Consider the following 24,368-nt stretch of genomic DNA (forward strand, 5'->3'; position numbering starts at 1 on the left):
TACATGTGAGAAATCTCAAGACAGGGCAGAAATTGGAACCAAAGCCTCCAAATGTGAAGTCTGGAACTTATATTGTTCTGTCACCTGTTTTCTTTATCCATTGTGGAAAGCTCCATGGAGCAGGGACTTGGGACACAGGTTGTGCTCCAGCATTACCTTTGGCAGCCCTAGGTTTGCCAGGAGGGGATGCTGAGAAAGAGCTTCTAGCACAAAACACCCTTCTGGTAAGGGAGCACTCTTGATGCAGACCAAAGCAGCAGCAGTCCTCAGATCTCCAGAGCTGCTGGTGACAGTGGCAATATTTGCCGTGCCTGGATGACCTTCCTGGCCACCTTGAGGAGGTGCCTGCCTGGTAGCAGTGCCCTGCTCTCACCTGCACAGTGTGCTGCCACAGTCCCTCTGTGGGTGGCCCATGGGGCATGGCCTGAAGCTGTGTTTTGCTCAGGATAATGTGCTCAGGACAGAGTGGCCCTGCCAGATGCACCCAACTGGGGCAGCTTATCCTCCTAGGATGGCGATCTTAGGGAGAAAGAGGAGCCAGGAGGTGGGTGGGAAAATGTCACAGGGGTGCTGCATCCCAGTTCCATGCACAAGTATCCTATGTTTCTGTCCCTCAGGGAACTGCTGATGCCACTGCAGAGCCTGCCATACGCAGAGGTGAGTGCCAGGCTGGTGGGAGGGCAAGGCACATGTGGGGGAAGAGAACGGGTCAGTGAGGAAAGTGGGGAGACTGGGAGCTCAGGGCTTGCCCCAAGGGCCACCCTTCTCTGCATGGCAGCCCCCGGTGCTAGGCAGGACAGGCTGCTGGCTGGGCTGGCTGTGGGCAGCACCCATCACACTGGGTGGCTGATGTGGGGCTATTGGAGTGTGGAGAGGTGATGAATATCCAGCAAGGTGAAGGAGGCTGTGTTAAATAATAAGACAATAGAGTTGCAACCACCCTGCAGCCTCTTCCTATGTTCTCTTTTGGTGCTGTGGTTGCCAGGACAGCCAGCACAGGTAAATCTTGGATGGTCATCTCTGCCTGGGATCAGGTAGCTTGACTTACCTGTCTTCTCCTTCCACAGCAGAGGAAGAGGAGTTCTGGCATGGTCCTCGCCAGCCTGGCCCCACTGCCACCTGGGATGCTGCTGCTCCAACACAGGTGCCAGCAGGTGGGTGTGTGTCCACCCATCAAGAGGATTTTCCTTGCCCGGTACTACAGTGAAATTATGTCCTAAGTTCTGCCCAGGGGCTCTCCCCCTTAACCAGTCTGTTTATCTGCCCACATGCCTCCTTTGATTTCCCAAAGGAAAGTCCCTGACCTTCCACTCCTGTCCCAGCCTGGGCCCAGCTGCCGCCAGCCAGGGAAACCTGGCCAGCCGCGGGGAGTCGCAGGAGCGAAGCTCGATGGGGAACAAAGCGTTTGTATCCCCGAGTCCCTCCCCGCCCGCAGCCCCCTGGCAGCGGCTGCCGGGCCAGGGGAAGCACGGCCGGCTCCGGCGGCTGCGGCCCTGCCGCGGCGGAGCTGACTCATCGGGAGGGGGAGCGCCGCGGCGGCATGTGGCTGCGGGGCGGCTTGTTTACTGCGCCGGAAACAAGGGTACTGTTGTTCCAGGCTTGCTCAAGTGCCTGGGAGTGTGGTCCCTGCCCTGCGCCGGGGGCTGGAGCACCTTGGGGAGCAGGCCTGGCGGAGGCACCTTGCTGAGGAATGCGTCTTCCTCAATAGCCCTTTGTTTGGGGTTGGGCTGCCCCCCCCCTCCCCGGCTGGCTGTATGCCCGGGGGGGTGTGGTGCCTCGCTGCCCCTTCACTCTGCCTGTGCTCGGCTTAGCAGCGTGGTGCGAGGCGGGGGGCCCTGCTGTCACCCCAAAAGGAACGCCGTCAGGTGTCAGGTGTCTGGCTCTGCTGCCAGGTCCCGTTTAAGGCATAGGGCTGCAGTGCAGGCGAGCAATATTCGGCACTGGGGCATGCCAGCTCAGGCCGCAGGAGCCCCAGGAGGTGGCAGGGTCTGCTGTGCCCTCCCTGCTGTCCCGTGGGTGCAGGCTCTCTGAAGGAGAGGAGCAGGCTCAGCATCACTCTCCAAGAAGGGAAAAAGCAGCCTCTGGTATGGTGCTGGGGACACAAAGCAGACATTAGATTCCGTGCACCCTTTTGGTGCTGCTCCCAACCCTGTGCTCTCTCTTTGCAGCTGTCGGTGGCTGTGCCTCCTCACCCCTTTCCTGTGGAGCTGGTGCTTGTGTTTTGACCCCAGAGGGATATAGCTGCCTGTGCCACCCTGGTTACACCTTGGACCCCAGCCGCCTCCGCTGCATTGGTAGGTTGGCAATTGGTGGTTTGACTGCTCTGCCTTCTGGGCCTCAACAGCCCATTCAGTGCTTCTGGACATTGGGGGAAGGTCTTGTGGCAGCTCTGCTGAGGCCCTGCCCACTGCTGCAAGGTGGCATGGCAGGGGGCTGCGTGCAGAAGGTGGTGACTGCTGGTCTTCCTTCCCTGCCTGGTCGCAGATGAAGATGAGTGTCTGAAAGACCCTTGTGCTGGAAAAGGTCGCTGCATCAATAGTGTGGGCTCCTATTTCTGCCTCTGCTACTCTGGGTACACCCTGGCTGTGTCGGTGGGCAAGCAAAGCTGTGAGGGTAAGTAGTGTTCACTTGACACAGAGCTGCCTCCAGGGCATCTCTCCAGGGCCTGTTTGTTCTCTCAGCCTCACACTCTCTCATGAATGTGCACACACACATGCACACCTGCATATCCTCCCTTCCCACAGGCCTGCCATAGACAGCTTGATCCATGGCAATCACTCTCCTGCTTGCTCAGGGATAGGATCTTGCCCATGATGATCCAGGCAGGAGTCTGTGATGCCAGCCCTGATCACTGCTTCATGGCTAGGAGGATGCTTGGGCAGGTGGAGGATAGAGGAGAGCCCCAGCACAGATCCCTTGGGTGGAGCCAGCTGCAGGGGGAGCAGGTCCTCTTCCCCCACCCAGCCTTCCTGATGCTGGTGGGGGAAGACTCAGGACTGTCTCCCTGTGTGTTGCCAGACCGAGATGAGTGTGAGCAGCCTTCTATCTGCCGAGGACAGCAGTGCATCAACACACCTGGCTCCTACCACTGCCAGTGCAAGGAGGGCTTTGCCATGGGCCTCAGAGGACAGTGTGAAGGTAAAGCTTGCTGCTCCCAGCAACCCCTGCCTCTCCAACCTACTCTATACATGGCTGAACACTTCCTTTTCTCATCACTCTGTGTCTCCCCCTGTAAGGGAGGTAGGACACCCCCACATTTGTCTGCCCTGTGCTCTCCCCAAGGACTGCCTGTCCTCTCCTTTGGCTGCAGGAGGAACAAGCTTTCCTGGGCAGAGGGAATGGACTTCTCCCAGGATTCTCCCGTCTCTCCATGGAGTTCCCCAATGACCAGCCTATTCCAGCTTCCCATTGTGGAAGGACGTGGCTATATATTTTCATGCCACCTTGGTTTTGTCACAAAATTGTCATGCTGCCAGGTGGACTGCAGAAAGAGTAGGCAGGAGAGACTCAGGCCACCATCCCCACTGCATCCCATTCACATGGCAAGACCTGGGCCCTTCAAAGCTTTCACCCCTGTCAATGTATGTTGTGCTTGATCAAAGACTCCCCTTTCTCAGTAGCTCACCTCCATCACAGAGTGGAGGCTATTTTGGGAGGCAGTACAGGAAACAGGGCATGCACAGAATGCTGCTTCCCCACACACAGCCTCCAGAAAGCACTTGCCTTAAGGACAACTGAGCTGGAGGTTGCATCCTGATCATAGTTATGAAACGCCCTGATGAGACGGCCCTGCACAGATGTTCTCTGATCCCTTTCTCTGCCCATGCACATTCCTGGCTTTGGCAACACCCTGCAGCAGTGAGTTTTGCTGCTGACTTATGTCAGCCCTCAGATGTGGGTGTAGGATCCTGAGGGATAGGTGGGGCTGTAAGAGATTTTGTCTAAGCCCCAGCAAACTCATCTCAGCTCCTGTTGGGTATCACTGTGCCCTGGAGGGAAACTCTGAGGATGCAGCTGGAGAGGACACACTGGAGACTGCTGCACTGTTTACCTTTGGGAGCCTGAAAGAACTGTGTTTCTTGGCAGATGTCAACGAGTGCGTGGATCCCAGCTCTTGTCCCAGTGGGAGATGTGTCAATACACCAGGATCCTACAAGTGTGTCAGCTGTGGGGCTGGCTACCGGCCCAGGAATGGAAGATGTATTGGTGAGAAATTTGGGCTGCCTCTGGGCAGCACCCTTACTCCCCACGGCAGTGCTCCCTGTAAGCCTCAAAAGGAGCAGGGGCACAGGCAGCATCCTTCTCCTGCAGTCAGCCAGCCTGTTTGGCCAGGGCATATTGCACTCGTAGCTCGTGTGGAGGGACTGCCCTGAGCACCTGCCATGCCATGTTGCCTTCTGCTGTATCACACAGATGTGGATGAGTGTCTCATGGAGGGGACTTGCGCTCATGGACAATGTGTCAACCTGGAAGGCTCCTTCCGCTGTTCCTGCTACCGGGGCTACGAGGTGGCACCTGATGGGAAGAGCTGCCAAGGTACTAAAGAGCCATGTGTCCAGACACTCTGAAGTGTCACACACTCAGTCCAGAGGGTTCCCTAGGCTCTCCCTAAGCACTTGGCTCTGCCTGAGTCCTGGCCACCATGCTGGCTAGTTCCCCCAGCACACGTGTCCCTGGTCATGCTTGCTCTGCATTTTTTCCTCTTACCCCGCTCTCCCTCATGTGTTTATGCAGATATCAATGAATGCACAGCCCGGGCTCCCTGTCCCTCCGGACTCTGCCTCAATACTGAGGGCTCCTACTCCTGCATGTCTTGTGACGCCGGCTATGCTGTCTCCAGAGATGGCAGCATGTGTGAAGGTATCCCTTCCCCAGGAACAGAGGAGGGGGTGCTGGAGGAAATGAGGGAAGAGACATTGCCATAGCTGGGTTACTGGTGGGACATGAGGGCTTTTTTAGTCTCAGGATCCTTTTCCAGCTCTTTAGCTTCCTGTTCAGCAGAGAGCATGGAAGGCTGTGAGCAGATGTCACTTGCAGGAAGGTGATTTTGCTCACACAGGAGAGGGATGGGGGGAAGGACTCCTGGACCAATGATGATCTAGAAGATGCTGACAAAGGCCAGAGTACAGGAGGCCTGTAAACATGGGCAGAGTTGTGTGTCTTTTAGTTCAGAACTGTGTGCATATATATCAAATGTAGGTCTTCAACAGAAGGAGAAACCTTGGGTCCATAGCCCATGGAGAGACTGTGAGCACCCAGGTTTCATCATTTTTCCCCAGCCCCTAATATAACTTGGACATGTTTAAAAGGGAAGGCTTAGAACAAGGTCTCTGCTGTGCCAGATAGGCTGGCAGAGACTTAACAGCAGCACTGATTTGTGTTGGTTGCAGTGCTGAGACATGCGAGTGCTCAGTCCCAGCTTTACAGCTCAACTGCCCCAGCACAAGCAGGAAAACTCCATCTCTGATGGCTGACTGTGGGGGATATCCTGGGCTTGAGATGGCTTGATGCAAATTCTCTGTTTGGAGCAAGGGAAGGGAAAGGGCAGAGCTGGCAAAGATATTTGTTTAAAGAATGGCCACGTGCTGAGAATTTATCTCTGGAGCACTGCAGAGCCCTGCAGCCTGCACGTAGCTGGCAAATGTAAGATCTTGCCTTTGATGTGACTCTCAGAAGGATCCCCCTGTATGGGGGCCTCCAGGAGGGAGGAGAGGGAAGTTTTCCTCCCTTTAATTCTCCTCTGTTTTGATGTTTGAGAAAGCCAGTGTAAAATGAACTTATTTTGCATTTGATTTTCGGGTGTGATGGAAGAGCCGTGGTTTGATGCCTAACATCTGCCCTCCTCATTTCCCAAGACTCCACATGAGCTGCCTCATCTCAGCCACCTTGCCCCAGCCATTTCATGAGGGCATCTTATCAGGGTTTGATATTGTTTGGGTCACACTGACCTGATGGCAGGATGGTATGTTCCTCCCTGCCTTGGCTGGTGGCCTTGTCTGTGGATTTAGGTTTCATATTTGAAACATGATAAGGGTTTTGTGATGGTTTTTTTGTAAATAAACTAGATTTTGGTTCCTCTCCAGAAGGATTCAATAATACTGCTTCTTGCAAGCCTTTGAGGCTGAAAAGCTGGGAATCCTGCCCTGAGGTGGTAGGGAGCAATGCTCTTTGTGCCTGTGGCATACTCAGTGCTCTGCAAAAAGGAAAGTGTTCCTCCCTACCTTCAGGAGCTGCCAGTCTCACAGCTTTACCTCCTGTAACACTGAAGTGTTCTCCTGTGCTTGCCCCTTCCTTAAGGGCTGCAGGCAGTCTGCTGACATCTTGCAGCCCTCTGTGCGAGGGAAGGTATCCCTCTCTCCTCTGCTGTGAGCAAAATCCTCAGAGTGCCAGCAGATTCTGGCCAAGGTCTGGGAGAGCTGGGTGAGAGAGGGTTTGTGGAGAGCTCTGCAGCTGGGTAAGAGTTGTTGTTGGCCCCTGGACAGCTCTTCCACGAGAAGGACATTGTAGACAAGTCTGGCAAGTGAGAAAGCAGAGCCTCGGAAGGTACAGCTGGTGCTGCGTTGCTCTGCTGGTGTTTACTCTTGTGCAGTTGGCTGAAGAGAGGATTTGTCAACAACTATGACTCTGCATTGGCCTCTTGGTGGTTGTTGTATGCAGAGCAGAGTTCTGCTGGAGACAGACACTGGGGTTAACAGTATCCCTGTGCTCACAGAATCACTGAATGCCTAAGGCTGGAGGGGACCTCTGGAGTTCATCTCATCAACACACGGCTCAAGCAGAGCCACCAACAGTTCTTTCCAGAACTACATCCATATAGTTTTTTGGTATCTCCAAGAAGGGAGACTCCACAATGTCTTTAGGCAACCTAGGCCAGTGCTCTGCCACTGTCACAGAAAGAGTGTTCAGGCAGGACCTGCTGTTTGTGCTCTTTGCCTTTGGTCCTGTTACTGGGCACCACTGACTTGGTATTGGGATAGTGTTTTACTGGTCCCTGTGATGGAGGGGAGTGAAGACTGGGCTGAATCTGCACACCCCAGTAACACAGAGTCTCTACTCTCTTCTCACTGTGATGGGATGGTCTGGGAGGACAGCTCAAACCCACTTTGCAGGCCAACAGCTGGGTGATGCTTCTGTGGATGGGGATCTTCTCCAGTGGTGGCAAGAGCTGGGGCCTCACTCTGTGCTGTGCCCTTCCTCTTGTCAGATCTGGATGAGTGTGAGGACCCTGCTGTCCAGTGCCTGGGGGGAGAGTGCAGAAACACACCGGGCTCCTATGAGTGCCACTGCCAGACTGGCTTTGAGCTCATCAATGGCACCGTATGTGAAGGTATGAACCCCATTCATGCAGCCCTCTGGGTCCCCGACATACTGGATCCCCCTTCTTTCTCAGCAGGGAGGATGCTGGTGCCAAGGCAAGTGATGCCACCATGCATGGCACATCCATAAGGCTGTAGTCAAAGTCAGGCTCACCATGGACAGGGAAGATCTCTGTTTCCACGATGAGAAAACAAAGGGCTGGGAGCCCTTTGAGGGTTGCCTGTAAGAGACTGGGAACAGGGAATCCCTGTGGCTTTGGTGAAGGATGTACCCCAGGGCTGGGTGCACGGTCCTGACTCTGCTCTCTCTGCAGATGTGAATGAGTGCCTGAACAGTGAGATCTGTAGTCCCAATGGCGAATGTCTCAACAGTCAAGGATCCTACTTCTGCATTTGTGCTCCTGGCTTCTCAAATGTGGCTGGCGGAGTCAGCTGCCAAGGTGAATTGAAGGGTGGCAGGAACATAACCTTAGGTCCTGTCCTCTGCTTCCTGCCCTGCTGTGAGATCCAGGTTTATATTTTTGTCTTTATTTCACAGACGTGGATGAATGTGCAGACAAGTCCCTGTGCTCACAAGGCCAGTGTCTGAACACAGAAGGCTCCTACAGATGTCTGTGTGAAAATGGATTCAAACATTCCCAGGAGACTGATGATTGCGTGGGTGAGAGATCATTGCTGGGGAGATCAGCCTCCCAGAATTTGAGGAGATGAATTAAGCCAGCGCAGGGGGGAGGGCAGTTCTGCTCCCAGCACTCAAAGTTGCTGGTGACTTCTAAGGAGGACTAGCACTGATTCAAGGCCTCTGGCCAGCTGAAGTGGACCCAGGTGCTGCATTGAACAAACAGGGTCCCCTTCTGACCATGCTCATCCCCTTGCTCTCTGCCCTGCAGACGTGGATGAGTGTAAAGAGTACGGGGATGCCATCTGCGGCACATGGCGGTGCCAGAACAGCCTGGGCTCCTACCGCTGTATCATGGGCTGCCAGCCTGGCTTCCACTGGACCCCCTTGGGTGACTGCATTGGTGAGTACAGCCCTGGGTCTCCCTGTCCCTCACCCTGGCAGGAACAGGGTGGTTGTGGGACATCTCTGCCAGAGGCACAGGGGAGAAGGAGGAGGAGGAGGAGGAAATGTGTGGCTGGTGGAGAGGCAGATAATGCTGAGAATTTGTTTTCTTGGCTGCGCTGCCTGCTTGCGTCTAGACTTCTCTCTTCCTGGCATCTGGAACAGACACTGCATTGTGCTGCTTTCCACTTGGGGAGGGTCCTGGGCAGGTTACAGCCATTCCAGGCTTGGGGCTGGACCTCAGTTCCCTGTAAGCTGTGCTTGCTGGGGCCACTGCCAGTCACCTGCCTGGCAGGCCTGGGTGAGCGGAAAGGCTGCTGGTACCAGAGCATGCTAGGCTAGCGGGTCTGGATTTGAAGCCCAGGCTCCAGCAAAGAGGAAAGAGCAAAGGGGTTTTTGCAGTTTTTGAGGCTCCCCCCAGCTCAGGGAAAATTGCAGTAGGGAGGAACTGCTGCCAGCCACTGGGCTCTGGGCCGAACTAAGACTCAGCCTCAGCATGTGGAGCTGCTCCTGGCCTTGGGAACCGTGGGCTGTGGACACATAGCTGTTCTAACTACTCCAGGAAAACTTCCATGCAGCAGCTGGAGCTTGTAGGCTCTGTGTCGCTTTACACCTCTGAAAGAAACTGCTACCCTGCCACCCCTGCCAGTCACCTCCCATGCTTCCCATCAATTTCCCATTCCCGCCCTGCCCCTATTGCTCTATTCACATGGCTTCTTTGTGGCTCTCAGAGCTGCAGGAAGCTTCTCTTAACATGCACACTCATAGGTGAGTAACTGGAGCAGCCAGATCCAGTCCCTCACATCGAGGGAGTGCCTGTCCCAGTCCCAGATCTTGGGGTCAGAGCCGAAGGGCCTAAGTAGGGATGTCCATTGGGAGAAGTGGGGACTAGGATGATCCTTGTTTTGGGCTTTGCTGCAGACATTGATGAATGTGCCAATGAGACGCTGTGCGGGAGCCACGGCTTCTGCGAGAACTCGGATGGCTCCTTCCGCTGCCTCTGTGACCGTGGCTATGAGAGCTCACCTTCTGGGCACTACTGCATCGGTGAGTCTGCCAGGATCACTGCCAGTCAGTAAAGGAGAGCCATGGGAAGGTGCCAGGCTGGCATCCCTGCTGTGTCATGGCTCCCAGACCACAGACAGGGACTGCTCTCACACATTGAGAATCATACACATGGACAGGGCTGCTCATGGAGTCAAAACCCCTTCCCTTATCACAGCAGATCTTTGGGATTGCAAAGGACCAGGCTCTGAAAAAGTGAGTGTTTAACAGTGAACGTGGAGCCCTTTTCTGTCCAGGTGGAAAGGAGGTCCTTGGGGATGGAGGCACTGAAGGTGCTAGAAAAGTACTTTAATGGGTGCCTGTACAGAACAGGCAGGGTGTATTATAAGGAAGAAAATGTTCATTGTGCAGATAGGCAGGCAGTGGAGCAGTTGCCTGTGATGTTTGCTCATTTCCCATCCTTGGAGATTTTAAAGACCCAACAAGAAAAAGCTCTGAGCAGCCTGGTGGGATCCTGTAACTGAGTAGGGGGTTGGGCTGGAGTCCTCCAAACCTAGATGATTCTGTGACCCAGCAACCTGCTGGATTTTGGCATACTGGATTCAGGCTCTGGATCCACTAAGAGCAGGGCATGAGGCTTCTGCCAGACTTGTGTTGAGCCACAGTGTGAACATAGTTCTCAGCTTGTCCCTAGCAGCTTTTGTCTCCCTGCTGCAGGGTAGCTTCATGCTGCAGACCACGCACAGACCATGCTCCTGCTGCCCACTGCTGCTCTTTGCTTTGCAGATGTGAATGAGTGTGAGCTGATGGTCGCCGTGTGCGGAACTGCACTTTGTGAGAATGTGGAGGGATCCTTCCTGTGCCTCTGCCCCAGTGACCACGAGGAGTACGACACAGAGGCAGGGCAGTGCAAGCCCCGAGCTGCCATGGGTGAGTAGGCACCTGTGACAGAGCATGGGTGGCAGCTAGAGCAGGAGCGTGGTAGCCATGGCTGGGGTGAGATAAAGATGAGGGGCTGACAGGGCTGTACAAGCCTCCACAGATAATGGGCAAGTTTTAGTCTGGGGAGAGCTCAGAAGCCTGAAAGTGAGGACCTGGCAAGGCCACACTGCTGGTGAAGGGTGTGCTCTGGGACCTCCTAGGTATGGGATGCTGTGTTGGGGTGCCAAGGACCCCATCCCGTCCCTGCTCTGCTGTCTTTTAGAGGGCTCCGACACACATGCAGCCCACCTCTCTGACAGCGCAGAGCGCAAGCAGTGTTACTACCACATCAGTGACGTGCGCCTGTGTGACAGCGTCCTGGCCAAGAACATCACCAAGGAGGAGTGCTGCTGTACGGTGGGGGCAGCCTGGGGTGACAACTGTGAGACTTACCCCTGCCCCATCCCAGGCACAGGTAGGACTGTGGCCCCACCACACCAGGCGGGGCCAGTGCTCTGCCTGCCAGCTCCACCTTGATTGCACTAACGAGCCGCTTCTTTTCTTTCTTGGCATCTCTGTCTTGGTCAGTGGAGTACCAAGAGATCTGCCCCCTTGGGAAGGGCTATATTCCCCAGGAAGATCTGCTCTCAGGAAAAGTCTCTTTCACAGGTACTAGCACCATTTTCTTTCATTTCTTCCAGGGGGAAGAGGGAGAGCACTATGTAAAACATGAAAATGCATTGACAAAACTATCTCCCCAGGCCTGTTGTGGGGGATGCTAACATCCTGCTGCTGTTTTCCCCACTCCAGAGAAATCCCAGACTGCCAGTATTGTTGAGCTGGAAGTGCCCCTGCCTCCAGTCATGCCTCGTTGCTGGCAGTGATTCTTTCTTGGTGCAAGTCTCTCATTATGAACCAGGGATGGGGACGTTTTAGACACAGCTCTTCCAGTTACTGATCAGATCTCCCAGTGTCCTGCTCGCTTAGTCTTTGGCACTTCACCTCCATGGGGGTTGTGTGCTTAAGATACACATGAATTTCCTATTTGTGAGTGTCCTGCTCACACCATCCCTCCTCCTGCTTCGCCTGGGGGTGCTTCTCCCTCTGCTTCCAAGCATGGGGCCTGTGGGAGAGGTGGGGGGCTCACTCAGGGACCTGTCAGTGATCCAGGCAAGGTGCTGTGACAGCTTTCTGCAGGTATAGCACCCAGCACACCTTGCTTCCTGAGACACTTGCCCTCCCTCCATCCCTCTTTCAGACATGGACGAGTGTGAGATATTTGGCTCCGAGTTCTGCCGCAATGGACAGTGTTTGAACACGGTGCCGGGCTACAAGTGCTACTGCCGTACAGGATACTTCTATGACTCCAGCAGGCTTGAGTGTGTTGGTAAGATGGCCTCAAAGAGCAGTGGGCACCCCACTGCACATGGGGGAACAGCTGTGCTGCTATACCTAGACTTATCCCTGCTGGGCCAGGTCTAGGTAACAGGTTTCCTGGGACCCTCCTGGGGAACAAGAGAGGAGGGCCTGAGGGCCATGAGGTCCCTGTTTGGGCAGGGGAAAGGGTCACATTGCTCATATCTGCCAGCCTGAACATTGCTCTGTCCTTGTGTGTGGGCAGATCAGGATGAGTGTCAGAATGAAGTGTACTGCATCAATGGCGAGTGTCTGAACACAGAAGGCTCCTACCACTGCTTCTGCAGCCTCCCTCTTGTGCTGGATGCCACTGGCAACCGGTGTGTGAATTTCTCCAGCAGGGCAGGTGAGCCTGATCCCCCACTGCAGCACACCTTTGCCCCACACATCCTGCTCCATGGCTGGGTCCTCCAAGAGGGAGCAGTGGGTGGGGACTTGGTGTCTGGCTGAGGTGTGTCAACACCAGCACAGGGTGCAGCCAGGGCAGGGAGGGGGCAGGAGGTGGGGCACATGGTCATCTCTCTTGGGACAAGATGGACAGTCACTCTTCTGGATGATTTCCTTGGCATCCTTTGCATGTGTCACTGACAGATGCCTCGGAGGAGTACGAAATCCACCTGGATGTCTGCTGGCAGACCGTTGCTGACTACATCTGCCAAGACCTGCTGCATGGCCAGCAGACCACATACACTGAGTGCTGCTGCCGGCTCGGCGAAGCCTGGGGCCAGAACTGTGCACTTTGTCCCCACAGGTCCTCTGGTAAGTTGGGTGGCATGGGCAAGCACCTCCCAGCAGAGGTGGGAATGGGCTGGGCTGCCACTTGTCATGTCATGCAGGTCTGCTGCATAAGATCTCTGCACTGCTGAGCCAGCCCAAGGAGTGGGTAACCCCACACACACTTCTCCAGGGCTGAGCTGCAGCAGTGGGTAGAATGTACCTGAAACTGGTTTGCAGCAAGCCCAAGGTACTTGAGGGGAGAGTTGCCCTGTGCATCCCACTGCTTCTGCACACGTTAGGAGGTAGTGGTAGCCGGGGATGGGAGCACCCTGGGAATTGGTACTCCAGAACCTGCTGGCCCCAGACAGGAGCTAGTCTTGACAATCAACAAACTACAGAACTGCAGCTCTGGAGGGCACTGAATGCAGGCCTGGCTCAGCTGACCAGTGTGGATGCACACCCTCTGGCCATATAGCGGACCCTGAGCCAGGCTGGACTGACCTTTCCTTTTTGCTCACCACTTGCAGCTGATTTTGCTTTCCTGTGTAATGGGGCCAGCGAAGACAGTGAGAGAGGGGTTGAGCTCCGAGAAAGACCTAGGTATGAGTACGGACCGGGCTTGGAAGACCCCCACTATGGCCTTCCCAGCCCCTACTACAACTACCTGGAGTCTGAGTACGGAAACCCCGAGGCCGGTTTCCCTCGGAGGGAAGCCAGCAGTGAGTTCCGTGGCAGACCTCTCCACCACGGCCCAGCGCGGTCTCCACCCCGCTACCTGCCCGGCCAAACTGGTGAGTACTGGAGACCCAGAGAAGTGCCTCCCCACCCCGACTGTGTCCATGGGGACTGCCTCGTAGTCTCACCGTGCCCGGGCTGCTCCAGGCTTGGAGCGAGCTCTGTTCCTGGCTGTTCTGAGTCAGTCCTGAGTCAGTCCCGGTCAGTCACTGTCCTACTGCGTGCCCGATATTCCCTTTGTGACTGGGCTGAGGCTCACCCTGCTCTGACCCCACCTTGCCGCCCTGCAGGTCTCTACGAGGGCTTCGAGGGGCTGCAGGCGGAGGAGTGCGGGATCCTGAACGGCTGCGAGAACGGGCGCTGCGTGCGCGTCCCGGAGGGATACACCTGCGACTGCTTCGACGGCTTCCAGCTGGACATGGCCCGCATGGCCTGCGTGGGTGAGTGAGGCCCCGCGTGCCCTGGCCGCGGCTGCTCCCTGCCGGTGCCGGCCGGGACGGCACCAGGAGCACGCCCGCTCCTCCCATTCCTTCCCATTCGGCTGGGAGGGCGCTCGTGGGAGTTCCGCCGGCCACTTTCTGCTGGCAGCTAGGTAAGAGCAGCTCGGGGCATCACCGAGAGCAGTCTCCTGTCTTCTCATACTATTCTTGTACATCACAAGACATTGTTACTGTGATTAATGCCCTCTACATTTTCCACTGCCCTGGTGAAATTCCTCGCTTTCCACCCTGCCCTATGAGACATGGTTTCTAAATATTCTCTCTGCATTTCTTCTAAATCCCTATGCCATGTCTCCATCCTTTTCACATTATCTGTCTCCAAGACAGCTGAGACCTCAAGCACTCATCAGAGCGGATGAAGACACTCTCTTTTTCCTTAGGCACTCCAACTCAGGGCATCCTTAGTGTACAAAACAATGGTGCAGCTTCTTCATGGTCTATACCCTGGTATTTTGCACAGCTGCAAAAATGACAGCCTGTGATATTACTCCCTCTTCTGCATTTGTGCACTGTTTTCCTTTCATTGGCCATAATGCTTTGCATTTGCCTTAAGTGAATTTTGTCTGGTTGAATTTGGACTGCTACTATACCAGAGTAAGTCTGAACCCTGCCAAGTGCTTGCAGTCTGGTGTCACACACATATATTTTATAAGCATGGGGATTCTTCCTTTGTCTACTTTAATGACAACATTTGCATGGAGTAGGGATAAGGACAGACTACTGCAGCCTGTGTTTTAAAGGTTTTTGTCAGTAACAGCCAGGTATTGCTAATTGTCTTTGGAGTGCAGCTGTGTGGTCCATTGTGCAATTGCCACAGTTTAATCTAAAGAGTATTTTCTCAATCTGTTTGAGTGTGTCATGTGAGAGTGTGTTGAAATCCTCACCATGGCCAAGGCACATCATATCCACCACTTCTCCCTTATCTGACAGGCCAGTTATCAGGTCAGGGAAGAGAACCAGATTGGCTTAACGTAATCAGGCCTTAACTGATCTGCACCAGCTATTTAATGATCTTGTTATTCTTTAGAGGGTTATGACCTAACCACTGACAAACCTGAACTGCTTAGGGGTAAGCAGACTGTAATTCTGGATTTTCTCTTCTCTGTTTTTGAAGATGGTTATGAGATTTATCCTTTGTTGCTTTTCTTTATGCTCCCATCTCAGAGAGAACTGTCAGCTTTTCAGGGACTGTAGGCAGCATTAAGCACATGAATTTGCATTGCAGCAAACCTTTATGGATGTAACTTCTTTATATCTGATTGTTGAACCTCTCCATCAGAGTGTGACCTTTCCCTCCCTGTGCTCCTGCACTCTTGTTTAAACACTTCAAACATGGTCTGTGCCCTGTCTGATCAGCACAAGTGTTTTTATGATGGCTGGAACAAAACCCATGTTAGCTGCTCCAGCCAGCTGGACTGGCTTTTGTTTTCTCTGTTGATAAGAAATAGACTGACATTCCCCATTGTTTCCTACTAACATATTTATGGAGCCTTTGCTTGTTGCCTTTTCTGTCCTGAACTAACTATCCCTCATTTCACACTGGAGCCTGTTTTTTTCTTTTCAGTTCTCCTGCTTGGTTCTTAGTCATAACCATGTTTTTACCTTGCTGACTTCAGGCCTTTAGAATATTCCTGCAGCTGCTGCAGCACTTCCCCTCTCACTTCCCTATGGCAACAGGTGGGCTGTGTGTCCCCACCCCTGCCCAAGTGGGCAAACTCCAGGACTTGGTGCAGACTGCTAGCAACACTATGCTGTTGCTGCTGGTTGTCGGTCTCTCTGGGCTAAAGTGTCCTTGTTTCATTTCTCCTCTTGATTTGGTGGCCAGACCAGCCTGTCTGCTCTTTCAGCTTTTACTTTCCCTTGCTTCTGAGGCTGCAAAGCACATCTCCCTCCCTTGATGTGCCTGACTTCTCCTTGGGCTTCTCAGCAAGCCATCCTGTTCATGGCAATGTCTGATCCTGAGGTTTAGTGCAAGTCCGCAGTGTCAGTTCAATAATTGGTTTGGCTGTGTGTGAAGACTACCTTGTTCCTCAAGCTCTCTCTTCTCATGTTTCCCCTCCATCTTCCTCCTGTGACTGCTGTGCTTTCTCTTACCTCCCTTAAAATTTTGCTTGCAGCATCCCTCCCTGAGGTTGCACTACTCTTTCTTTGTCAGATGGCCCCCTCCACCTATGCCAGAGATAATCCAAGGTCCCTGGGGTGGCAGAGCACTTTGGTCCTCCCAGGGTCCATTGGGTGGCTAGCTGAACCCATCAGCTGCTCCCCACTCCCTGCTGATCAGTGGGGATTGAGTCTGGAGTTTGTGATGAGAGGGGTTGGGCCTGCCTTGGTAGGTGAGGATTTGGGCTCTGTTTGCAGCTGTGGGTACAAACAACAGTTCTGGGGTTGTACATGGGTGTTCTGTCCTGCTCATGGCCCCACCACAAGTTGGTGTATGTCAGGCATGTACTCTGGGTTGAGTACATGTAGCAGAGCAGACCTGTCATAGTAGGGCAGCTGCTGTAGGGCTCACATGCACACTCCAGCCTAACAAACTGGCCAACTGTGCCCTTTGGCACAGTTTGCAGGTTAATAAAATAAGCTGTTGTTTGTGCAGCATGAAGTCCCTCTGTGTTTTGGTCCTGGAGATGATAACCGGCCTCTCAGGGACACCATCATTTGCCTGGTTGACCTTGCTGGATCAGAAAAGGGTATTTTCCAAGGCTAGAAGTGGCCTTTTCCCCAGATCTTAGGCTATTATAAGCCTTGTTAGCCAAAAGCTGCTAACCAGGGGTGTCACCAACTCCAGAGTTTGGAGGGGCTCTGGTCTGGTGTACATGGGGCAGGGGTCAGTACTGTGCTGAAGGACACTGGGGATAACACCCTCAGATACTACACATGCTCTGCAGATATCTGAGGGCATGGGAGGCTGGTGGGGTTACTGGGGACATCCTGAAGGTACTGATTGGGAGACAGGGCAGGCAGAGCCTGTGTGGGAGGGCCAGGGGGATGGCAGGGACACAAGGGGATGCCTATGGGTGTGGGCTGGGACTACTCACTGTGCCACCAGCTCAACCCAATCCTTCTCCTTGCAGATATCAACGAATGTGAGGAAGTGGGCAACCCTGAGCCCCTGTGCCGCGGTGGCACCTGCGAGAACACAGAGGGCTCCTACCGCTGCCAGTGCTTGCCAGGCTACGTGGCCCTGGCCCGGTCACACCACTGCGTGCCCCAGACAGCCCAGAACCCAGCAGCCGCGTAGCTCTAGGAGAGCAGGGGTGAGGGTGCTCCCCTGCGCGTGGCTCTGGGACCTGGGAGCACAGAGAAAGGCCTCCCACGGCTGTGGGTGCTTCGAGGCTCTTTGTTCCTTCGCCTTCGAAGTGCACAGCTTCCCCACCACCTCTCTCTATAGGTCAGGGCTGAGCTCCCAGCCTCTGCACCCCTCCTGGCCCTGCCAGCGCCTGCTCTTCCTGCAGCAGAGCCCACCCCAGCTCTCAGCGCCTGTCACATTGCCCTGTGTCGTGGAGGCTCACGGGACACCTTCCCTTGCCACACAGCCCCTGCCTGTCCCCCTCACCCTGCCAAGAAAGGGGGTTCATCTCCCTGCCACTGCTGCACTGACCTAGTGACAAGCCTTACCCACACTGCGGGTGCTGGCCCCACTTCTTGTGAAGCATCCAGCCCCCAGGCTGGAGCTTAAGATGGGGGTTCCACCCCAGCTTTCTAGAGCTGCTGCCTAACCTTGGGGCATGGGAAAGAGGCCTGAGGGGCCCCAGGGCCAGCGCTCCCTGTGGCCTTTAGCCCTATATTTTGTTCCCTATGCTGGCTGGGCAGGGGGAGGGGGAGCAGGTCCAGCTTCCTTTCTGTAAAGTTGTTGGTGGTTATTTTTTTAACTGAGTCTGCTGGAAACTTTTCTCATGTTGTTAAATAAAACATTTATTTTGGGCCCCTGTGGCTCAAGACACTGGGGCTTGTCAGAACTGTGCTTGTCTTGCCTCTGCCAAGGGCAGAGCCATCCCATTTGTAAGCCAATTCTTAGCCCTCTCAGCTGGCACAGGCCTCCTCCTGCTCCCAAACCAGAGTAGAGAGCTTTGCCAGGCCAAATCCCCAGCCCAGCACCAGTGGCAGGAGCCAACTCCAGTCCCTGCAGACAGCACTGAAGTTGTAGCTGTTCACACTCTGCCTTGTTCTCACACAAGGAAGCTGCAGTTCCCACGTGAGAAAGTATAGGTTATTGCAGTTGGTAAGGGCTCTCTGGCAGAAATGGGAGCTGTATTTCCAGCCCCAGACCCCTCAGTATGAAGACCTTCACCTATGCTGCAGCAAGCAAAGCTGTGTTCTATGCTACCACCTCTTCAGGGAGTCTTTGCACAATTTCAAGCCTGCATAGGACTAGCAAGGCAGGAGCACAGCCAGACATTGCCAGCTGGATACCAGCAACAGAGAAGTTTGGCTGCTTCCAGGTCACCCACACTTAGGCCAGCATACCACCTCTATTCATGCCTTCAGCTAAGAAGTAAGACCAGCTGAATCCCAGCCACTCTGGGTGCCTAGGCTACTTTGCTTTCCTCCTGATCCTCTTCACTCACAGAATACAACACAAGCATATTTTGTCTAGCCTTTATTAAAAGGAAAGTTATAAAAAGAGATTCAGGAGCTCACAGCAGCTCCAAGTTAGTAGTAGTGCAAACCATTGGTTAGAGAAAGAATCATCCCTGCAGAGACATTGAACACCATTTGGCTTTGCATCCACAAAAAGGAAGTTTTCCCAGCTGGAGTCCTGCTGGTTTGAGCAGAAGCCCAGGACATAGCAAGCTGTCAGCTCAGGGAAAGACAGACTCCTCTCCTTCCCTCTGCTTCAGCTGCATGGAGAGCAAATGCAGGTCCCAGGAGCATCCCAATCACAACAGAGCAGGAGAAACACAGGAGGGTGGATGCAGCTGGCATTCTAAAAGAGGCACTGAAGGGTTATCAGGTAGCAGCTCAGACAACAGCCAGGTTCATCACTGAGAAATTCCTTTGTGAGGACAGACAGTTCCATGTCTAACAGATAAAGTGCCTCCACAGAGCAGCTGGAGGATGATGCTCAGCCACTCCTGCAGTAGACACTGCTGCCCTTTGAGCTGCTAGGAGAGCACCCCAGGGGTGTCACCTAAACACAGGAAGAGCACTGCCAGGGGCTGACCTTGCAAGGAACACAGTGCTGGCTGCTCAGAGGCTGCAGACCTCTGAAGGAAGCAGTAAGAAATATTTATTATATAAAAGAATTTGGCCTGTGTTGTTTCTGGTTTTCCCCTCCCCAAGCCCTACTAATGCCAGAGCTCCTCAGCTGGTAATCTGCACTGGTATCTTCCAGCAGAACAACATCTGGTCCTGGTCGTCTACCAGCTCCCACTTCACAATCAGTTTAATCTGAAAGAGAGTGAAGTAGAGGGAAATAAGAATAATCAGAAAATATTAAGGCAAGAGCATGAGGAGAAAAGTTATCACTTGTGTGGAACAAGAAGGTCCTGGGAGCTCTGCACAAAGGGGACCGAGTTGGGGCCTTGCCCTTGTGTTGCAGTAGGTGGGCCATGCTCATGCACAGCCTCCTGGAGCTCCATCTGTGGATGGTTACATGACACAGGAGACCTCCACACACTGCACTTCCATTCCCACTCCCTGCAAAAGTAGAGTGGAAACACCCTGCAGCATCTCTAGCTGAGCTACACTCCAGAGCCAAGCACACCCAGTCTGGGAGCATTCAGCTGCATGCAGCAGGCTCTGGTGGGAAGCATGGCACAGGAAGATACTGGAGCAGCTGAAGCTGCTTCTCAGCAGCTGGAGCTAGGCTGCTTCCTTTGCCTGGGCCTGTCCCAAAGTGGGAACTTGAAACTAGAGTCATATAGCAAAAAGAGCACCAGACTGTCTATGGAGTCTACTCTGTCTCACCAGAACAGAACAAGGCATCTTCCCTTAAAGGCAGGCGGAGAGACTACTCCAGTACAGGCAGTAGGTGAGAAGCTGACCAGCTGCCTGCATACTCACGCTGGGGTACTCGCTCTTCACAGGCAGTTTGTTCAGGTAGCTGTAGGAATGGCCCTTCTGAATGGGGCACTGGATCCCAGACTTGCATCCATCAGGCTCAGGAATAGGGAAGGGTATGTCCACGTGCAGCATCTCCCCGTACACCTTTGCTTTACTGCCCTGGCTCTCGATCTCTGCAAAACACAGAGAACACACGTATACCACACGTGCCCTTCACATACCCCAGAGGCTGCAAGAACACAACTAAGGGACACTCTTCCTCCCCCCAGATCCTTCTCCAGCCGCACTTCTCCCCTCCCAGGAGCGGGCCACAGAGGGGATCACCTGCCCCTGCCCACTCCCGCTGGGGATGCGCTCCTTACTGCTGGCGAAGGTGACGTTGATGCTGTAGGATGTCCCCTTGTGGAGCAGGCAGGGCTGAGTGGGGCAGGGGCTCACGTTCACCTCCTGGATGCTGCCGTCTACGGAACCTGCAAGGAAGAGTCGGGATTACCGGGCCGTCTCCGCCGGCTGCTCTCCTCCCGCTGCCCCGCGGGCCGGAGCCACTCACCGCAGTCAACGAAGCGGAGGGGCTCGGCCAGGGCGGTGGCGGCGGCGCCGAGCGCCAGGAGCAGGGCGAGCGGGCACGGCACCATGGCGGCGGGAGCGGCGGGAGCGGCGGGAGCGGCGGCGGCTCCGCGGGGTCACATGAGCGCGGCGGCCCCGCCCGCCGCCAGCTGGGGCGGGCCCCGCCCGCGGGGCCGGGCCGGAGCCGGGGGGCCCGGGGCACGGACAGCCCGCCCTGTGACCGAGGGCAAGGCTGCCCCGCGGTGGGAGCGCCGGCGTGACAGGGGAGGACAGCACAGCCCCGGAGTGGTGGTGGTGGTGTGCTGGAAGTACAGCCCTTGGACAGACAGACTGACACCGTCTCCAAAAGCGCTGCCACTGGACATCCCCATTCCCGGGCTGTGGGGACAGTCCGTGTCAAAGGCAGCAGCCGGAGGACAGGCTCAGACACAGGCAGTGCCATGGAGCGGGAGCTCTTCTGCTGCCCCTGCTGAAAGGGGATAACACACAACGCCCACGCAGCTGCTGTAGTAGACTCGTCCGTGCCTTGTTCGTACATATCCCACACCTCCTGTTCTGCATGTTGAAAGCTGTTTGCGTAACATGAGTGCCAAGAGTTACATCTGCTGAGTACCTGGCGTGTCTGCCACCTTTCACAGAGCACACACATGTCAGTTCTGTTTCTCAGACTCATGAATTGCTAGAGACTCCCTGCTTTGTGCTGTGGATGCCAAGGCAAGCCAGATGACACTTGAGAAAGCGTTTGACCCAAGCTGAAGTTTACAACTTTCCACCAATTTCATATGGTAGCAAATTGTAGCCTTTCTGGGGTCATGTTAGAACACAGTAGAGAGGCACGTGAGTGCTGATTTGGTAGGAGCGTGGCAGAGCTGACACAGCGTCCCCGCTCCAGACCTCTGTCCAGTGAGGTGTCTGCCTGCTCAGCTGCAGCTGCACAGCCAAGTGACTCAGAGGGGCACCCCACGCTTTGCTCACACCCTCTGCAAAGGGTGTCACATCAGAAAGGAGTGTGGGGCTTTTTAATAGGTTTTTTTTTTTTAGATTTCAAATAAGCATTCAATTTCCAGATACATGCATAGCAGGATACTTACCAAAGCCCTATTAAAAAAACCCAAACCACAACAACAAAACACCACAAAAACAAACAAACAAAAAAACCCAAACCACCCTCAAAAAACACCCGCTGAGGATAAGCCATGTATTTAACACTACCTAGCATACTTTATAACTGACCCAGATAAAGGCTTTTCCTTGTGCATGGAAAGCATGCCCTTCAAAAGGCTTCTCTTATCCCCATCCTTCAAGTCTTACAGAAGATAAGCACAGCTGCCTATCTGACTGCTGGTAACAGAACTGCAGTCAAGTCAGAGCAACACCATAAAGTGCTGTCACACATTCACAGGACAAGCAGTGCTTGGAATTTGCTTGGGAGCAAATTCCACAGTCCATTTAATTAGGATGCCTCCCTGTGAAACAACTCGCCACGTATCTTTGCTTTACAGATGCTTTTACACAATGCCAGTGACTATGTACATACAAGTCAACACATATTTTAAAGGCTTTGAACTCAAAATCATTGCATCTAGGATCAAAATTAACATTTCCTCTCCCCACACCCCAAACTGGAGTAGTAAAAAGTCTAATAAGTGTAAGTCTGTAAATCTACAGCCAAGGCCTTTACAGAAGAAAGAAGCAGAAACCTTCTGACCAAGGTTTTTAGCTGATATCATACATCACTATGGCGTCAGTTTTGCAATAACATTACTAAAGCTTAAATTCCCCAGGGCAGCACAAGCATCATGGGCCAAACAGACCTTGCTTTTAGGCACATGCCCCCTGTGACATCTGATAACATAAGCCTGCAGGTTCCCTTGGAGCCAAAAATTACTAAAGAAATATTAAAATCAACCTCAGGCTGATCTCATTACTTTGCGGATGGAGGTCCTTTTGGATTACCAACATCACAGAGAGCTTATGCTGCAGTGCAGAAACACCACTGGAAAAGGCTAACAAAGCTAGCAGACAAATTCTCTCCAGCAAGACTGATATTAGACTTGTTAATTTTTGTAGTTCAACCAACTCTATTACACGAGGAAAAAGCCTGAAGTTCCACTTCATCAGCTATCTACACCTGATTAATCCAAATCCCTCCAACAGCACAGCACTTGCAGCTCAGTAAACAGCTGTGCTTGCAGGCAATACAGTGTCAGTGAATACAGCAGGCAGGTTCTCAAGAAAATCCACATACAGAGACTAATCAATTTAACTGTTCTTTCAGCCAGAACATGCTCCTTTTGCTACAGATCGTCAGAATTTACATTTAAATTCATCACATCCACTCTTGCATTCAACACCACGCCAGAGGTTTTATTATCACCAGTTTCTGAAGCACTGAAACAAGTTTTGTTTCCCTTCAAAATAGATACAAGATGATTTTAGCATCATATTGCAGAGGAGAAATGAGCAGAATATCTAGAAAATTCAACTCTCAGACAAATCTCTTCAGTACACTGTGCATAAAGAGAGCTAAAGGAACTCCAAACCAAGACACCACAGACCAGAATAAGAACAGAAAATCAAAGCACAAACTTAAAAACAGATTATGTCTACCTATCAGAAACAAGATGACCAAAAAAATCAGAACCCAAGAAGGAAGAAAAACTAGACTGTATCTCCATGAAGAAAAGCAACCAACCATCCCTGCACCACAGAGCTGACTGAAGGAAAAAATGGCCAGTGATAAAGAGATGCAAGGGAACAGCTGTTCTCCTTAATTACCCCCACCTCCCATTGTCACACCAAAAAGTTGTCCCCAGAACATGAATCTCTCCTCAGCACAGCAGATTATTAATTATATCAACTGTGAGTGATGCTAGTTGGCCTTTTCTTCATTCTTTCAGTCTGCAGTAATCATTTCACAATGCCCCAAAGACCCTTGAAGCTGCTTGCCAAACTTCTGTCACTTAACACCTTTCTGTCACTTTAACACAGTAAAAATGAAGGTAACTCCAAAGTGAGTGTGTTTTTTGGGGCTACATCCATTCTCCAAAACGTGTTCACAGTGAATACAGCCACAACATGGAGAAATGCAGCAAGATCAATCTAATACACCCTACAGGAGTGAGAAGGAAAGCTAATGCAATATGGAAAGAAATCAGGCATGATCCCTCCATGTCTTTTCTCTGAGGAGGTTTTCATTCCCTCCTCCGAAGTTGTCAGCTTTTGGGATGCCACATTGATAATAATCGAGAAACATGCCAATATGTTTTTATTTAAACATTCAGTGTCCCAATATGCCTGATGAGGATTCATGAACAATTACAGGTGCCTGCATTAGTACCACTCCTGCTGGGACCCTGCCTGTGGTACTTTCCTGGCGTTATCCTAGCATCATTAGAGCTAACCCAAGAGTAGGCAAAATTAAACTCAAAGCAGTCTTTATTTATGTGCTCAGGATGGAACAAAAAGCAGAAGCCCGTGATTACAGAAGAATCACTTTCCTTGGAGCAAGATGGTGAGAAAGCAAACTGTGACAAGGCCCTGAAGTCCTCTGACGGTAAATCACCCCATCCTGCTGGGATGACAGGTTTTCTTCCACCAGTCTTTCACACAGTCACTGTGTGACTCTCCACAGGCCTGGCTAGGGCTGAGGAACAGGATTCCTCCCCCAGAAGCACATGAGGAACACAGAGATAAAGACTCTTAACCACAAGCGCTCCGTGATCGACCGGCCACGCCACTATCACACGGCAAGCGATCAGGAGGAGCTCCAAGCACCGTGGGCGGGCAGCGTGCCCCGGCTGGCCGTACGGCCTGCCTGGGGCCGGGGCCGGGGCCGGGGCCGGGGCCGGGGCCGGCTGCCAGCCTGGCTGCAGTGCGAGGCGAGGGCAGTGCGGGGCTGAGGCCGAGCACAGCCGGCAGCGCCGGGCCAGCGCTCCGGCTGGGGAAGACTGGCCCCCACCTGATAAAGGAGAGCGAAGCAGAAAAGCCGGAACCAGGGAGAATCCCTAAAACCCCCGTGTTTGCTCTTCAGCCCAACTCCCCTGCGGCGGCACCTCGATCCTTCTCAGGGTTCTGCTCAGGCTAACCTTACGGCTAATCCCGGGGCAAGCACGCGCGGAC

General features: G+C 53.5%; 2 protein-coding genes across 5 annotated transcripts in view; one reads left to right on the forward strand and one right to left on the reverse strand.

Moving 5' to 3' along the window:
- The window catches only part of LTBP2 (latent transforming growth factor beta binding protein 2), a 71,294-nt gene extending 53,675 nt beyond the window's left edge, over positions 1-17,619 (forward strand). For 2 of the 4 annotated variants that reach the window (XM_064423852.1, XM_064423856.1), the window contains 22 exons: positions 618-657; positions 1,068-1,154; positions 2,169-2,294; positions 2,485-2,613; positions 3,019-3,138; positions 4,087-4,206; positions 4,414-4,536; positions 4,735-4,860; positions 7,205-7,327; positions 7,631-7,756; positions 7,855-7,977; positions 8,207-8,338; positions 9,301-9,426; positions 10,171-10,314; positions 10,589-10,780; positions 10,894-10,974; positions 11,564-11,692; positions 11,927-12,067; positions 12,313-12,480; positions 12,966-13,229; positions 13,464-13,613; positions 16,748-17,619. In XM_064423852.1, the coding sequence (XP_064279922.1) occupies positions 618-657; positions 1,068-1,154; positions 2,169-2,294; positions 2,485-2,613; positions 3,019-3,138; positions 4,087-4,206; positions 4,414-4,536; positions 4,735-4,860; positions 7,205-7,327; positions 7,631-7,756; positions 7,855-7,977; positions 8,207-8,338; positions 9,301-9,426; positions 10,171-10,314; positions 10,589-10,780; positions 10,894-10,974; positions 11,564-11,692; positions 11,927-12,067; positions 12,313-12,480; positions 12,966-13,229; positions 13,464-13,613; positions 16,748-16,914 (2,937 nt within the window). In that variant the 3' untranslated portion in view covers positions 16,915-17,619. The remainder of the gene's footprint in view (positions 1-617; positions 658-1,067; positions 1,155-2,168; positions 2,295-2,484; positions 2,614-3,018; positions 3,139-4,086; positions 4,207-4,413; positions 4,537-4,734; positions 4,861-7,204; positions 7,328-7,630; positions 7,757-7,854; positions 7,978-8,206; positions 8,339-9,300; positions 9,427-10,170; positions 10,315-10,588; positions 10,781-10,893; positions 10,975-11,563; positions 11,693-11,926; positions 12,068-12,312; positions 12,481-12,965; positions 13,230-13,463; positions 13,614-16,747) is intronic. The other 2 variants (XM_064423855.1, XM_064423854.1) reach the window with 2 other exon arrangements.
- A 639-nt stretch (positions 17,620-18,258) lies between these two features.
- NPC2 (NPC intracellular cholesterol transporter 2) lies at positions 18,259-20,385 on the reverse strand. Its single transcript, XM_064423857.1, has 4 exons — positions 20,230-20,385; positions 20,042-20,149; positions 19,680-19,852; positions 18,259-19,064 (listed from the first exon to the last, which is right to left on the reverse strand). Exons 1-4 carry the CDS (start codon positions 20,312-20,314, stop codon positions 18,978-18,980), a joined length of 453 nt encoding a protein of 150 aa, XP_064279927.1. The 5' UTR covers positions 20,315-20,385; the 3' UTR covers positions 18,259-18,977.
- Between the last annotated feature and the right edge of the window lie 3,983 nt (positions 20,386-24,368).

This window comes from Passer domesticus, chromosome 6 (genome assembly GCF_036417665.1).
Source record: "Passer domesticus isolate bPasDom1 chromosome 6, bPasDom1.hap1, whole genome shotgun sequence".
In the NCBI taxonomy this organism is placed as follows: domain Eukaryota; kingdom Metazoa; phylum Chordata; class Aves; order Passeriformes; family Passeridae; genus Passer; species Passer domesticus.